Raw genomic sequence first — 17,115 nt, forward strand, 5'->3', positions numbered from 1 at the left:
ACAATGTGGGAGATCTCAAAGAACATTTAGATCCTGGAGCTAGTTATTTATTCTTCTGACACAGAGAAGAAAGTTTTTGATTTACTGACTTTTCAGAAAATATTTTGTTTATTTATTTATTTGTGTATTTTCAAGCAGAGAGAAAGACATAGAAGAGAGAGAGAGAGAATGGACATGCCAGGGCCTCTAGCCACTGCAAAGAGACTCCAGATGCATGTACCACTGTGCATCTGAATTTATGTGGGTACTGAGGAATTGAACCTGGATCATTAGGCTTTGCAGGCAAGTACCTTAACCAGTGAGCCATCTCTCCATCCTCACTTACTGACTTCTTGTTGTAATCCAGGCATTTACTAGGCATAGAACATTGTGATAAGTACTCTAAAAGAAACAGTGGTCTACTGTGCTATGCTACTAAGTGACAGCCACTCACTGCCTTTTCCTTGTGCACTTTACAGAATCAATTTCTATAAATATATACTGTGAGATCAGACGCTTCAAGGTCAAGATGCTGCAACTTGGCCTTCCTAAGCTCTGAGATGTTCTTTCTCAGATTCTTCTGGAGGGGGATGGTGAATTGTCACAGAAGGGTCTCATGGGATCTTAGATTGCTGCCTATCTCTGCCACCTCTTTCTACTTCCTTTGCTTTATAGTGATTATAAACAGTAGGAAACTCATATTTCTGAACTTCAATTATTTATACTATTCTTTAATAGTTTGGTTCAGCAAATGTTTACTTACCATGCAAATTTGAGGAACCAGTGTCCTAGTGATCTGATCTCATGACTTCATACACACACACACACACACACACACACACACACACAGTAGAAAATGCACCCTTATTCACAGTGTTACAGCTTTCTTTTAGACAGAATTCAAGTCGCCCAGGCTAGGTGATTTAAATTCTGATTCCAGGGTTCACCTCATACCCACTGTGCAGCCTTGTCCAAGTAGTCTCACTTCTCTGGTCCACAATTTCTCCAATTGCATTTGAAATATTTGTAAAGGGCTAGAAGTGATAATGAAGGATTGGACTCCAAAGACCCTTCCAAATGCCATTTGAGGTCATTACTTATAGGTGGAGCCACTTTGTGTTTGTCTTTGTGTTTATGAATTGCTCCTTTAATTATGATGTATACCAGATTTTCAGGTTTATTCCTTCTTAAATAATTTCAAGCTTGTGATTGTGAATTTAAATGATGTAGATCTATCAATCTAATCTTGCCCTCAGCACCTATCCATTCTTTCATCTATTTTTTAAAATTCTGTACCCATCTTATTGACCTTGCTTTCTAGTTTCATTTTCTATAGGAAATACTTCTTAGGAAACTAGACCATAATAATTTGACCACCATTCCATTTATCTTGTAATAAAATTTTTGGCACATATGTCAAATCAGCAACCATATATTGAAATTTTAATAATTTGTATTTACTTTTTTATGCATGTGGGGAGAGGCATGCTATACAAGGGCCTCTCTTTAAAAAAAAAACATTTTATTTATCTATTTCATTTATTTATTTATTTATTTGAGACAGAGAGACAGCGAGAGAGAGGTGGGGGAGAGAATGGGTGCGCCCGGGCCTTCAGCCACTGCAAATGAACTCCAGACAAATGCGCCACCATGTGCATCTGGCTTATGTTTAACCTGAAGAATCAAACCTGGGTCCTTAGGCTTCGTAGGCATATACCTTAACTACTAAGCCATCTCTTCAGCCCCCATGGTCTTTCTTCCCACTGCAAATATATCCCCATCTGGCTTCACGTGGTTGGCCAGAGATTGAACCCTGGACTGCTGAATTTGCAAACAAGTATTAACTGCTGAGCCAACCCCCTCCCAGCCCCTAATAATTTTGTTTGTTTTGTTGTCATTTTTATAATTGTTTAATATTGGCTGGATGCTATAACTCGGGGTAGAACACTTGGCTACCATGTATAAGGCCCTGGGTTTGATCCTCAGTGCACATGTGTGCATACACACACACACCCTATTATTTGTCTATGTTTCATCTCACCAAGTTCCTATAAAGTAGATTGTATTCCATTTGGCAGTGTGGGCAATGAGGCCTGCAAAGACATTAAAAGTTTTGCCCAAGGCCCTATAGTAAAATCATTTCAGACCTTGGACTCCATGTTTTTGAGAGGTCCATCTCAGTGTTCTTTTTTTTTTTTCCGGTTTTTTGAGGTAGGGTTTCACTGTAGCTCAGGCTGACCTGGAATTCACTATGGAGTCTCAGGGTGGCCTCAAACTCACAGCAATCCTCCTACCTCTACCTCCCGAGTGCTGGGATTAAAGGTGTGCGCCACCACGTCCGGCTTAGTGTTCTTTTGAAATTCTCTATGGATAGTTGTTATGAAGGGCCAGTGAGAATATGGCTGACTTTTCATTTTTGACTTTGATAATATAGGGAAAATCTTTAGAAATCATTGTTTCTGGAGAGGTGAGTCAGAGTTAAGGTATTCGCCTGCAAAGCCTGAGAACCTGGGTTCAATTCCCAGTACCCACATAAAGTCAGATGCACAAAGTGGTGCATGCATCTGGAATTAGTTTGCAGTGGCTAGAGGCCCTGATGTTTCCATTTTCTCCCTCCCTCTCCCTCTTTCTCTTCCTCTCTCTCTCTCTTTCATAAATAAAATAAATCGTAAAAAAAAAAAAAAAAGAAATATATGTTCCTTCATTTAGTATTCAGAGACCTTTTTGCCCTTAGGGTTTTAATAGGCCCTAATATAACTAACCCTTGTAACTTTGTCTAGAATCAAATTGTTAAAACCAAACCAAATGATCATAACCTACATGTCTGTGGGGATATGGCTCATTGAGTCTTTAGTAGAATCAGCTCTCTATATTTTAGTTTCTCAAAGATAACTTCAGTGTGAACCCTTTATCTCATCCAACTTTTCCTTTTTTTTCTGGTTTTTTGAGGTAGGGTCTTGTTGTAGCCCAGGCTGGCCTAGAATTTACTGTAGGGTCTCAAGCTGGCTTTGAAGTCATAGCAATCTGCCTATCTCTGCCTCCCAGAGTGCTGGGATTAAAGGTGCGCACCACCATGCCCAGCTGCCATATAGAGAAAATGAGGCCCACGAAGAGTAAGTGGCTTACCCACATTCACTGTCAGCTGGCAGTAGACCTAGGTCTAGACCCTCATTCTGAACACTGACTGTGTCTCCTACAAGGCTAATACCCTTCACCTATAGTAATGTTGTAGGAATTTATTCCCCTATGTAGGTGAGAATTTAATTTGAACATGAAGGGGTATTTTGAGGTCTAGCCTCTGCCGTTTTCTAGCAGTGTGACTCCAGAGTTTATTAACTTCTCTGAGCCCCACTCCTTCATCTAAAAATGTATAGGGTACTAATAATAGAAAAGTAAAATAGAAAGTAAACTAGAAATATATGGTAGGTGCTTCGTAAATGACAGGTGATTCTTACATTTCTTATTGTCTTTTGGCTCTCATTAATCCCCCATATCACATCTGTACAGTGTACAATTAACTCAGTAGTGATAGTTGTCTTCCATATATTCTTCTCACCCTTGGCCATCCCAAGGTCTCCCCTCGCTCCATATTGGATCTCTAGGAATAGATACAGTAGGAAAACCTAAATGCTTTCTATAAAATGATCTCTAATCCTCATAGCAGTTGACATATCATGCATTACTGGTGGAGGGTAAGTCAGAGTCAAAGGATTGCTAACATGTCTAAGCCACAGAGCTAGGAGTTAGCCGAGGCAAGCTTTGGGTCCATCCTAGACTTCAGCTTGTTTTTTGGTCTTCTACTGTCTCAGTTCTGAGGCTTGAGGGTAGAATTATTTGGGGTAAGGGATAAAGATAAAAAGGGTACTAAGATAAGAACTAGTCATTATTTGGCCAGTCATCTTTTCCAGAAACCCCTGCCAGCTCTTTCCTGCTTCTGTTATCACTAGCCAGTTTATGGCTGGGCTGTCCTGGGCTGGGCTCCTTGGTTGAAACCGTTCTGAGCTTTTCCTACAGTGAAGTTTTGCAAGAAGGTAGGAGTAGTGTTTGTGTGCTGGGCAGGTTTCCCAGGGGTGATTGTAGAAAGGAAGGGGAGTGATTTTGTAGGGCCCTAAAAAGAAGCCAGGAAGAAAAGGGAAAAATAAAAACCCATTTAAAAGAAAACAAATTGACTCAGACATTTGCAGCTATTATCTTTAGTCTAGACTTACAAGATAGAAGCCAGGCCAGGAGTCTGGAAACTGCCATTTTCTTCTTGCTGTATTACTGACCTTCCTGATGACATATCATTGCAGCAGCCTCACCAGCCAGTACCAAAAACAGCCCAGCTACACATTGTTTAATGTTTTCCTTTGTACCGATTTTTTCTTCCCTCAAAGGCTACCCAGGCAATAAATCAAATCCTGATAACATTTTTGCATGTGCATGGTTTGCTTCCACACCCTCATCTCATTCAGCTCTTAACCAGGTGAAACAGGAAGGCAGGCCAGCTATTGTCCTTCTAACTCCATAGGGAGGAGCTGAAAGTCACCTGGGTTGTAATCTCAGCTAGCTGATGGCACAACTGGGGTTCCTCTCCCTCCAGGTTTAAGGTTCACTCTCTGGGAGAGACAATCTCAACCCACTTGTTCTTTGGGCTCAAAATCATAAAATCCACCCATTTAAAGTATACAGTTCATTGATTTCTAGTATATTCATATGTCTACAATCTAATTTTGGAAAATTTTCATTGATCCAAAAGAAACCTCATACTCATTAGCAGTAACTCTCTTTTCTGACTCCTCCATGGTCACTCTCAAGCAGTCACTAATCTACTTTCTATCTCGATGAAGTTGCCTGTTCCAGAAATTTCACATGAATTACTTCATACAATCTTTGTCTTTTATGGCTACCTTCTTTTAATTAGCACAGTGTTTTGAAGATTAATAAAAATAGTATATATCAGTGTTTCATTTATTTATATGTCTGTGTAATCTATTTTGTGTATATGCCACATTTTGTTTAGCTCTTCATTAGTTAATGGACATTTGAGCTATTTCTACTTTTTGGCTATCATGAATATGATATGGTCTAGGGCTTTAGCAGTTTGTTTTCTCTGCCAATTAAAGAATTATAGAGTGGAAAAGTATTTAAAAGAATAAAGTTTATTTCAAAGTAAGTGATAAAGAAAGCAGACAGGACACAGACTCCTCATGAAGGAAAGGACTCCAGAGTTGGAAAAATCTGCTTCCCCAGGGGACCCAGAGTTTTATTGAATGAGGGAATTCTGCCTATCAAGAGGCCATGATTGGTCACATTAAACAAAAACAAAGGTGCTGTTTGGTCCATATTTCTAGTACTGTGCTGGTCCTAAGAAACCTGACAAGCAAGCCCTCTGGTGGGAACATTCACTTAGGCTAGACGAAGTCAGAAGTGGGCTGGAGAGTGAGCAAAGGTGAAGGCACTTGCCTGCTATGGATCCAGATTTGATTCCTCAGTACCCACAGATGCACAAGGTGGCATATGCATCTGGAATTCTTTTGCAGTGGCTGGTAGCCCTGGTGCACCCATTCTTTCTATCTACCTCTCTTTCTCACCTACAAAATAAGTAAATAGGGCTGGAGAGATGGCTTAGCAATTAAGCACTTGCCTGTGAAGCCTGAGGACCCCAGTTCAAGGCTCGATTCCCCAGGACCCACATTAGCCAGATGCACAAGGGGGCTCACACATGTGGAGTTTGTTTGCAGTGGTTGGAAGCCCTGGAGCACCCATTCTGTCTCTCTATCTGCCCCTTTCTCTCTCTGTCTGTCGCTCTCAAATAAATAAATAAAAATAAACAAAAAAAATTTAAATAAGTAAGTAAATAACATTCTTTTTAAAAGAAAGGGCTGGAGAGATGGCTTAGCAGTTAAGGTACTTGTCTGAAAAGCCCAAAGAACCCAAGTTCTTTTCCCCAGTACCCATGTAAAGCCAGATGCACAAGGCAGAGCATGCATCTGGAGTTTGTTTTCAGTGGCTAGAGGCTCTTGCACTCCCATTCTCTCCCTCTCTCCCTCTCTCTCTCTCTCTCTCTCTTTCTCTCTCTCTCTCACTGTCTCCCTCCCCCTCCCTCTCTCTCCCCTTTCTCAAATAAATAAATAAATAATAAATAAATAAATAAATATTTTAATTTTAAAAAAGATCAGGAAGTGAATTACCCTCTTTACCATCTTAGGTTGTCACTTACCAAGGGTCCTTTTTCCCTATCTGTCCACCTAACCAAGGAAACTTAGTAGCTACTATAGTACTGGCAGGGATATTTATGAACAAGTTTTTATAGAATGTGTGTATTTCAGTGTGATCCTCTCAGCATTCCTCTATGATTAACAGCAAGGCAGGTGATACTAGCACCTTTTCATAGTTAATATGGGTACAGCCCACCAAGGCTAAATAACTTGCTCAAATACCAAGTTAAATACCAAGCTACAGGCTGATTCACAAGGAGCTACATCTCTCAACTGTTCATCTAATACATTTTTTTTTTTCTATCATATATACCATACCATGGAGGTTTTGTTCTGTAAAATGTTTGGATATATTTTGAAAGTTTTTGTTTTTGCTTTGTTGGGGTTTTTGTTTTTTGCAGTTTTTGTTTTTCAAGGTAGGATATCACTCTAGCAGCCAAGGCTGGCCTGTAGAGTATGTAGTCTCAGGGTGGCCTCAAACTCATGGCAATCCTTTACCTCCCAAGTGCTGGAATTTGAAAGTTCTTAATTACAGTCTGTAATGTGGAGTGATGGTGGAGCCTTGAATCACAGCAGTACCAGCCTACGATCCAACCTTGTCTAGAATGAGATATACATAAAAAAAAAAAAAAAAAGCTACTACCATTTGAAAGGAGTGCCTGTAATGAGCAAAACAGAGCAACCTGTGTTCAAGGCTCAAGGCAGAGGGCTGCAGAGGTGAATGTGGTCACTCTATTCCTATGCACAGGCAATTCAATAAGGGAGCTGTAAGGGGAGGTATTGGGTAGCAAGACAAAATAAACAGGTTGTGACAAAATGACCTTCATTGTCAAGCTTTATTCAGAAGGCAGTGAGAAATCAGTCAATGTTAGAAGGAGTAGTTACTTACTATGCTTTTGTTGATGTTTTATTTGTTTGATGAACCAATCTTCATTTAGTGTTATCACACAGTGGGTTTGATACTAGGCAAAATCAATAAGAAAGTTGGAATTTCTGCCCTCAGTGAGTTTGCAGCCTAATGTATGGAGTGATGAGAAGGGGTCTGCTGTGTTCCTAGAAATCCTCTGAACTATAGTAAGGCACTGGTAAGAAGCAAAGTTGAAAACATAACGCAAAGATGGTTTTTAAGTGAGAGAGTGCTTTGTAAGACATCTTTAGCAGAGTGGGAAGCCTTTGAAGAGTGCTAAGTGGGACAGTGGCATAGCACAGACAAGGTTATCATAGATAATGCCCAAGTTTCTGGCTTGGAGAATTGCTGAAAGGGAGATGTTGATGTGCTTCTGGAAGTGAAAAGGAGTTTGGTTCAGACTGCTGAGCTTGACCAACTATTAGGACATCTGTAGAAAGATGTAGGAGATGCACAGCAGGAAGCTCAGGAAGAACTAAACTAGAGACTAAAGATGGAATTATTATCACGTGTGATTCTTCCAGGGAAAGGCTCTAGGGTCAGAAGGAGGTTATAAGAGAAACTGAAACTGGCCGGGCGTGGTGGCACACGCCTTTAATCCCAGCACTTGGGAGGCAGAGGTAGGAGGATCACTGTGAGTTTGAGGCCACCCTGAGACTACATAGTGAATTCCAGGTCAGCCTGGGCTAGAGTGAGACCCTACCTCAAAAAAAAAAAAAAGAGAGAATCTGGAACTGGACTTTGAGGAATATCCTGTGGAAGAAGTGGGCAGAGGAAGAGGAGGCCAAAAGGCCAACAGAGAGTCTTGGCATAGTGGCACATACCTGTAATCCCAGCTCTCAGGAGGTAGAAGTAGGAGGATTGCCATGAATTCAAGGCCAGCCTGGGACTACAGAGTAAGTTCCAGGTCTACTAAGGCTAGAATGAGACCCTGCACTAAAAAAATCAAAACAGCACTAGAGGTATGGCTTAGTTAGCAGTTAAGGCACTTGTCTGTGAAGCCTAAGGGCCCAGGTTTGATTTCCAAGAACCCATGTAAGCCAGATGCACATAATGGCACATATGTCTGGAGTTCATTTACAGTGGCTAGAGGTGCCCCTCCCTTCCTCACTCCCCTCCCCTCCCCCCCCCAATACATAAATAAAATATTTTTTAAAAAATAGACATGGTGGTGCATGCCTTTGGTCCCAGCACTCGGGAGGCAGAGGTAGGATTGCTGTGAGATCAAGGCCAGCCACCCTGAGACTACATAGTGAATTCTAGATCAGCCTGAGGTACGAGACCCTACCCCCACACACACCCCAAAAAAGAACACATCAGAGACTTTCTTTTTTGGCCCTCCCTCTCCTCAAGCAGCAGTTTGTGTTCCTCCCCTGGCACCGTGGTTACTGTGTCCCTTCACATAACCCCTCTCTCCTCCACCATTAGAGAGTTCATTTTGCAAATCTGATGGAGTAATAAAGGCATTGATTTTGTTAACAAATGTCCAGGTCACTGCAAGACCTGTAATGGGGATTCATTTTGGAGATCAATACAGCTGTCATGGAAGTTTTTCCCCAGAGGCCCATTGGCTTTCTCTCTAGTGCACTGACAGAAGATGTTCTGTGCACGCATTAGAAGTGTCTGGAGAGTAATTAGTGCTCTGGAGCACTAATGAGCTGGTGAATCCTGCCTTGGGCCATGAGAAGTGTTTGCAGCCTGAAATAGGTCAGATAACAGATAACAGAGAAAAAAGAACTGTGTCCCCTTTCATAGAATTTAAATAAATCTAGAAACTCACATCATCAAAACATTTTCATACTTATACCTAGTCTAGCACCTAAACTTAACATCTTTAAACTTTTATTTCTTTTTTTAAAAAACTTTTATTTCTTTAGAACCTAAGTTTTGCTGTTGGAATTTTTGCATGCTTTTTTTTTTTTTTTCCTTTTGAGAGAGAATGGGCACACAAGGGCCTTTAGCCACTGCAAACAAACTCCAGATGTGTGCGCCCCCTTATGCACATGTGCAACATTGCATGCTTGCATCACTGTGGGCTTATGTGGGACCTGGAGAATCAAACATGAATTCTTAGCTTTACAGGTAAGCACTTTAGCTGCTAAGCCCTCTCTCCAGCCCCTTAATGTTTTTGTTTACTCTGCAACCATAGACTAGGAGACATTTTTGTAGGACCTTTGTTAGGTAAGTGAGGGGACAGTGTGGGTAACATTACAGAGAGTTTTCAGAGACCAGGAATAAAAAGGCAGAATAACAGATGCACAAAGTGGTGCATGCGCTGACATGTCCATTCTCACTCTCTTGTTTGTTTCCTCCCCCCGCCTCTCCTTGAAAATATATAAGTACTTTTTTTAAAAGTCAGAATGACTTATATCTAAAGGAAGGTTTTGGCAGAAATGTAGTATCTGTATAAGATCTTAAGGCCTGAATATGAGTTTGTTAAAAGAAGAGAGATGAAATCCAGGTAGAGTGAATAGCATAAGTGAAAACAGAGGCTGTCAGAGAAGGGTGCTGTGTCCTATCAGTGATGCCTCCATCTACTTTGTTTATGGGTGGAGAAAAAGCAGGAAGTAGGTCAGACTAAGGAATTTGGACCAAGTTTAGAGTTTAGAGAGCCAGCCAAATGAATTATGCCCTGGGCTTGGGGTGTAGCACTCTATGCCTTTGTAATACCTCACTTCCTTTCTAACACAACAGAAGAGAGTTTGAGATAAGAATTGGGGGGGGAAGGACCAGTGGACAGAGTTGTGGGGTGCAGGGAACAGAGCTGTTCTAGATGGTGTTGAAGAGCAGGCATTTACAATCCAGTCTTACTTAAGCAGCTTCTTATTCGTGTGTGCATTTGTCATTGGTGAAGGAAGACATGTTGCAGGCCCTCAATTAGTGAGTCTTTATTAATAAACAATGTTGCATTTAACAAAGCCAGAAACTTTGAAATGGGTGATGACATCTGGAGCCACTAAGGAAGAGGAAACTTAGCTGGCCATGCCTGTGGCCAGGGTTACCCTCCTGTACTATGATAGGTAGGCCTCCTGGGGTGAAGATCAGGCCCAAGTCATGATAGATGGCTTAATGAGAGGGAGTCAGATGGCTTAATTAGGTAGTTTTGAGTGACTGGGCCCCCAAAGTGAACATGCAGAAATGTCCTTAAATCTGTCTTTATAATCTCTACTATACTGGAGATCAGAGAAGAATCTCTCCTGTTCTTATCTCTTGACTAAAGGAGTTACCTAGACTTGTTTTTTTCCATAAACAACCTGAGCCCATCCTGGGAGGGGAATTCCCCTTTCCTGGAATTTAAATCTGATCCTGTCATTGTGGTTAGTTAAGACTAGTCCCTAAACTTGGCTTCGTGGCTGGCCTCTTCTTGAGCCAGGCCCTAGCCCAGACTAATCATCCCTCTCTCTGGCTCACCTGAGCCTGAAGGTAAGGCCCACTGTAATAAGGTTATAAGTTTACCAGATGTTTACCAGATAGGCAGGTCCCTCTTTTCACTGGATATTAATCTCTTCAGAACTTTTAGGTCCTGGTAAACCTCCCCTTCTACCACATGGGCTCTCTATGCCCTCCTGCCCTCCACATGACAGGAGCTTTCTGTACTTTCTTCTCTTTCCTCTCTTAATCCCTTTTCATGTTTTGGGCCCATGCTCACTTCCCACCTAGTCTCTTGGGCCATGTGGGTGTATCTATTTTCCCTTCCTCAGTTCATGGACCCTTCCCCTCCTTCATATATTCCTGATAAATGTAATAATTTAATAAACATACTTTTAAGTCTGTTTTATCTCTATTCTTTGGGTAAAAACAGACATGAACTCAGGGTTTGGGGTTCAAGAACTCCTGAACCCCAAAAACCCTATTAACAAGCTTTCAGCCAGTCAGAAATGCAGAACATCTCCCATTTGGCCAGGATAGCCAGGAGGCCCTCGCCTGCTTCTCTGGGAGGCAGAGAGAGAGAAAGTATGAGTGAGAGAATGCTGCAGCCACATGGAAGTCCCTGCTCTTAACATTTTTCCTTCCTGTCACAGCTCTCTTTAGGATGAAGGACACCTATTCTTCCATTTTCACTAAGCACTCTTTCTCATTTTCACAGACTCTTTGAGAAACATTTCCTCAGCCAGCCATGGCCCCCGATCTTCTCCAGCTGAGTTCAGCAGCTCCAATCAGCACCTGCTACGAGAACGAAAGTCCTCAGCTCCCTCCCACTCCAGCCAGCCCACTTTGTTCACATTTGAGCCCCCCATGTCAAACCATATGCAGCCCGCCTTGTCCACCAGTGCGCCTCAGGAGTATCTCTACTTGCACCAGTGTATAAGCCGGAAGACAGAAAATACAAGGTAGGAGACTGGCCAAAGCAGTTGTGTGGGTTTTGGGTCACTCAAAGCCTACTACTTTGGTCCATGGTTTTCAGTTTTAAAGACAAGGGAATAAATTTTTTTATGTTTTTGGGAACATGAACACATGTATAATGAAGCACTTTTTTGTTTTTGTTTTATATCCTTCCCATTTTATTGGTGTGAGCTGTATTGCTGCAAAGTGATAATTGGATCCCAGAGAAATCTCTGGTTATAGTTAGCTCCACATATTGTTGGGATGAACTTCCAAAGAGACACAGTTTTGGGGAGAAAGGGTTTATTTCAGATCTAGGGAGAAGTTCCATCACTGGAAGAAGAAGCTGGCTCCCTTTCACAGATCCAAGCAGAGAGACCACCAACAGCCAGCACCACCAGCACAAAACTGGCAGCAAATAGCAGGGACCCAGGAAGGGCCCAGACTTCTCTCTATACCTTTAGACTAGAAATCATATCCACCCCCAGTGACAACTTCCTCCATCCAGGTGGCTAGAAATCCAGGTATTAATAAAACACGTGAGTCTATTGGGGGAAATACATTCAAACTGCCATATTCCGATGCTGGCCCCTAATAGCTGCATGAACATCTCATGTTGCAAAGTGTATGTAGTCCAACTTCAAAGGTCCCATGGTTTTTGTTAAACTTAAGATTGTCTCTTAAACTTTGAGTCCTCTAAAATCAAACAAGTTTCATACTTCCAAAATATAATGGCACAGAGTTAAACATTTCCATTACCATAAGGCATAACTAGGAGAAACTGAACCAATGCCAAATCAGTAGCCATTTTAGGCAAACATCATATATCTGCAGTTCAAGTCCAATATCCATAATCAGTGGCCAGTAACAGTCTCTGGATTTTCCATTTCTGCACCTCCAGCTGGGCTGAGTAGCCAGGTGAAAAAAAAAATTTCCATCCTGAGCCAACAGCCCTCCATGGTAGTCCTTGCATAGTCCTGGTCTTTGGGTATTCATGGCAAACCACCATCCATCTTTCAGTGGCCTTGCTGGCCTCTCTATCAAGGACACACACCCTCCTCACTTGTTGCATCTCAGCATCGGCTTCTGGAACTGTGTGCACTTCATGATCTAGCATTTTTCATGCTTCCAAAATCAATACCAGGTGTGCAGGACACACACAGCCATATTAATCCATGGACAAAAGACATTTTGACCTTGAAAACAGGCTCCTTTCTTTAGTCATCTTCTTTCAAAAGAGTTTGCAGAGCTGGAAAGATGGCTTAGTGGTTAAAGGTGCTTGCCTACAAAGCCAAAGGACCCAGATTCAATTCCCTAGGACCCAGTAAGCTAGATGTATAAGGTGAAGCATGCATCTAGAATTTGTTTGCAGTGGCTAAAGGGCCCAATGCATCCATTGTCTGTCTGCCTCTTTCTTTCTCTCTCTCTCATAAATAAAAATAATGTATATATATTTTTTAAAGTTTACATTTCTACCATTCAGTCTTTCTGGTTGGGATCACCTCAAGCATTCTTTCCATTGTTTCAATGTAAAGTGGTTGGGACATCCTGAATGGTGATAATATCCTTATAATAGCAGCTTTAGCAACCATTCTCAGTGCCAGTAATTTAAACTTGCTTGAATTTTTCCAACTTTTAGATCTTAAATTTCTCAGTTCATCATCTTCTGTCAAACACATTATTACTTTCAAATTTAACCTTGATCAAACTCTCTTGGCATGGGTAGAATGTAGCCAGTCCTTATGCCAATAGCTGAGCTCCAACAGTCATTCCTTCTCCTTTGAAATTTCATAAGCAAAGCCTCCAAATGCAATTCTCCTTTCATTTAGCAGTTTCACATCTCATCAGAATGGTTTATAAAACTTGGCTTACCACTCTGGAAGGCATCTTCGGTTGTAAGTACCAAGTTCTGTTCAATTCCTCTAGCACAAAAGTTCCAAAAGACACCAAAATCCTCATGGTCAGATTCATCTCAGCAATATAACCCCACTTCTTTGGTACCAATTTCTGTTGTAGATAGCTTCATGTTGCTGGGATGAATCTCCAGACCAGACACAGTTTATGGGAGAGATGGGGTTTATTTGTTTTTATTTTTTGAGGTAGGATCTCGCTGTAGCCCAGGCTGACCTAGAATTTACTGTGTAGTCTCAGGGTAGCCTCAAACTCACAGCGAACCTCTATCTCTGCCTCCCAAGTGCTGGGATTAAAGGCATGTGCCACCATACCCTCTTTAGGAACAGGATTTATTTGAAGCTACAGATCTAGTAGAAGTTCCATAATGACAGAAGAGGCTGGCCCCACTTTTACAGAACCAAGCAGAGAGACAAAACCACATATCCAGTGCCACAAGCAAGTAAGCATAAAACTGGCAGCAAATAGCAGGTACTCAGACAGAGCTCAGACTTCTCTGTATACCTTTTGACTAGAAATCAGATCCACCCCCAGTGATACTTCCTCCAGCCAGCCAGCTAGAAATCTAAGTTTTAACAAAACACTTGACTCTATTGGGGGACAAACATTCAAACTATCCCATTTCTCATCCAAAATCATGGTTAAAAAATTAATTTGAAAGCCAGCATGGAGGTGAATGCCTTTAATCCCAGTACTCGGGAGACAGAAGTAGGAGGGTTGCTATGAGTCAGAGGTCATCCTGAGACTACATAGTGAATTCCAGGTTAGCCTGGACTAAAGTAAGACCCTACCTTGTAAAAAAAAAAAAAAATTATTTTCAGAGCTGGAGGGATGTCTTAGTGGTTGAGGCGCTTGCCTGCAAAGCCAAAGGACCCAGTTTCGATTCCCCAGGACCCACATTAGCCAGATGCACAAGGGGGCGTACACATCTGGAGTTCGTTTGCAGTGGCTGGAGGCCCTGGCACGCCCATTCATTCTCTCTCTCCCTCTTTCTCTGTCAAATAAATAAAAATAAAATATTTTCAGAACAAAAAAAATTTGAGGGCTTGGAAGATGCTTCAGTGGTTAAAGGTACGTGCTTGCAAAGCCTTCTGGCCTAGATGCAGTTCCCCAGCACCTACATGAAGCCAGATGCATAGAGTAGTCCATGTGTCTAGAATTCATTTACAGTGGCGGAAGGCCATGGTGAGCCCATATACTTTCTTACAAATAAACAAACTAAATAATTTTTGTTTGATGAGAGAATAAAAGGCATTAAGGGCTAAATGTCAGAACTACAGAATATGAGGCTATATTCTTTTTTTTCTTTTTTTTTTTTTTTTTTATTTGAGAGCAACAGACACAGAGAGAAAGACAGATAGAGGGAGAGAGAGAATGGGCGCGCCAGAGCTTCCAGCCTCTGCAAACGAACTCCAGACGCGTGAGCCCCCTTGTGCATCTGGGTAACGTGGGACCTGGGGAATCGAGCCTTGAACCGGGGTCCTTAGGCTTCACAGGCAAGCGCTTAACTGCTAAGCCATCTCTCTAGCCCGAGGCTATATTCTTGTTGTCTTTAAGAGCATAGCTATGAAACCTTAATGTTGTTGAACAACCCTTGTCTTTCTTCTATTGCTCTAAAGCTGTGTTGTTCCTTGTAATTATTATTCATATGTGGCTGTTTAAGTTAAACTAATCAAAATGAGATAAAATTTTCAACTCAGTCCCTCTCTTGTGCCAGTGTATTAGCTACTTTACTTGTTGGGGCCAAATATCTGACAAGAAGCAATTTAAGGGAGAAAGGACCTTTTTTTTTTTTTTTTGATTCACAGTTCAAGAAAGGATAGAACCCATGACAAGGAAGACATGGTGGTAGGAGCATAAGGCAGCTGGTTACATTGCTCCCACAGCCAAGTTAGAAAAAGGTGAAGGCTGGCGCAGCTCACTTTCTTCGTTTTATTTAGTCCAGGACCCCAGCCCATGGGATGGTACCACCCACATTAGGTTAAACATTTTAGGAAACAAATGCCCTCATGGACATACCCAGAAATAGGTCTCCATGGTGATTCTAAATCCAACCAGGTTGACAATCAAGATTAACCAGCACAGTCAGCCACATTTCAAGTGCTCAGGACTTTGGTGTGGCTACAACTGGACCGCAGAGATATAAAGCATTTCCATCAACTCAGAACATTCTAGAGCAAGAACTCCCACATGTGCAGAACCTGTGCCTATTTTGCTACCTTTTTCTCTCAGTGTTAGAAAAAAACAAGTACAGAGTTGATGGGCTTTTCCAGAACAAGTTTCCAATTGCTGCCATAGGCTGATTAGAGATCACATTTCTAAATTCATTTAGCAATGTCAAATTCCTACTTTTAAAATTAAGATAAAGAAAATTCCTACTTTTTTAAGTTTATTTATTTGAGAGAGAGAGAAAGTGGGTGTGCCAAGGCCTCTAGCCACTGCAAATGAACTCCAGACACATGGCCACCTTGTGCATCTGGCTTACTTGGGTCTTGGAGAATTGAACCTGGGTCTTTTACTTTGGAGGCAAGCTCCGTAGCCACTAAGCCATCTCTCTAGCCCAAAAGTGCCTATAATAATAGAACAATTCATATCTGTGGAAATATTTTCATAATTTGCTTAAACTAGTAAAACACACACAGACAGGAGAATAGATGACTAAGCTCTGTTTTAGTGGGAAGAAACAAGTGTGCAAGTCACACATACATAGCAGAAATGGGACTAGTCACAGACTTTTCAGTTCAGTAATCCTCTCTTATCCATACCACTCTGCTATTTTTCTGATTCAGTACCATGCAGGGTTAAATCCTTAGGCTGCCTCAACTAATGATTTTTCTGCATTATCATTCACTCATATGTGAACTTGCATTAGTATGCCCTTTACCAGCTTGCACATCAAAACTGAGTTTTGGGGCTGGAGAATGGTTCAGAGTACTTGGCACATGCTTGAGGGCCCGAGACTCCTGAGTTTGATTATGTAGCACACATGTAAGTAACCAGCTGGGTGTGACCACACATGCCTATATCCCCAGTTTTGTAGGGAGTGAAGACCAAAGAATTGCTAGAGACTTGCAAAAACAGCAGCTCCAGGTTCAGAGAGGAGACTCCCATCTCAAGGATATACATGGTTGAGTGATGGAGGAGGACATCCACTATTACCTAGCCTCTTCACACATGTGCTGTGTGCATCTAACACACACAAAGATGATTTTTTTAAAAAAGTAGAATGAGGGGCTAGAGATAGCTTAGCAGTTAAGGTACTTGCCTGAAAACCCTAAGGACCCAGGTTCAATTTCGCAGAACCCATGTAAGTCAGATGCACATGATAACACGTGTATCTGGAGTTGGTTTGCAGTGGCTAGAGGCCCTGGCATGTGCACTTGCTCGCTCTCTCTCAAATAATAAATAAATATAAAAAAATAGAATGAAGGAGCCTAGACCACTAAACCAGCAAGTGACAGACCTATAATAGCACTTGGTTCTCATGAACCAGGGCAAAGATAAGCAGGGTAGTAGAATGAAAACTACGTTATATGCTTTGGTATCAGCCAGATACAGACTTAAGTTTCGACCACTTCTTTTGTGATCTTAGGCCAATTATTTAACTGCATAGACCTTCAATTTTCTTATCCTTAGGATGGGAATAATTAATGCAGAGGCTCATTAATTAACCTAAACTAACAAAGTACACATTACTAGCTGTAATCTACAGGATGCATCCTCTACTACTACACTATGATTGCTTGGGAATAGCGGAACAGAGAAGTGTAAGATCATAAATTACTAATTCCAGTA

At 41.6% G+C, this 17,115-nt stretch overlaps 1 protein-coding gene across 1 annotated transcript in view; it reads left to right on the plus strand.

Annotated features, from left to right (window-relative positions):
• The window catches only part of Gab2 (GRB2 associated binding protein 2), a 194,900-nt gene that overhangs the window by 151,590 nt on the left and 26,195 nt on the right, over positions 1 to 17,115 (plus strand). Inside the window, exon 3 of the mRNA XM_045145773.1 lies at positions 11,174 to 11,417. Within this exon, the coding sequence (XP_045001708.1) occupies positions 11,174 to 11,417 (244 nt within the window). The remainder of the gene's footprint in view (positions 1 to 11,173; positions 11,418 to 17,115) is intronic.

This window comes from Jaculus jaculus, chromosome 3, assembly GCF_020740685.1.
Source record: "Jaculus jaculus isolate mJacJac1 chromosome 3, mJacJac1.mat.Y.cur, whole genome shotgun sequence".
Taxonomy (NCBI): domain Eukaryota; kingdom Metazoa; phylum Chordata; class Mammalia; order Rodentia; family Dipodidae; genus Jaculus; species Jaculus jaculus.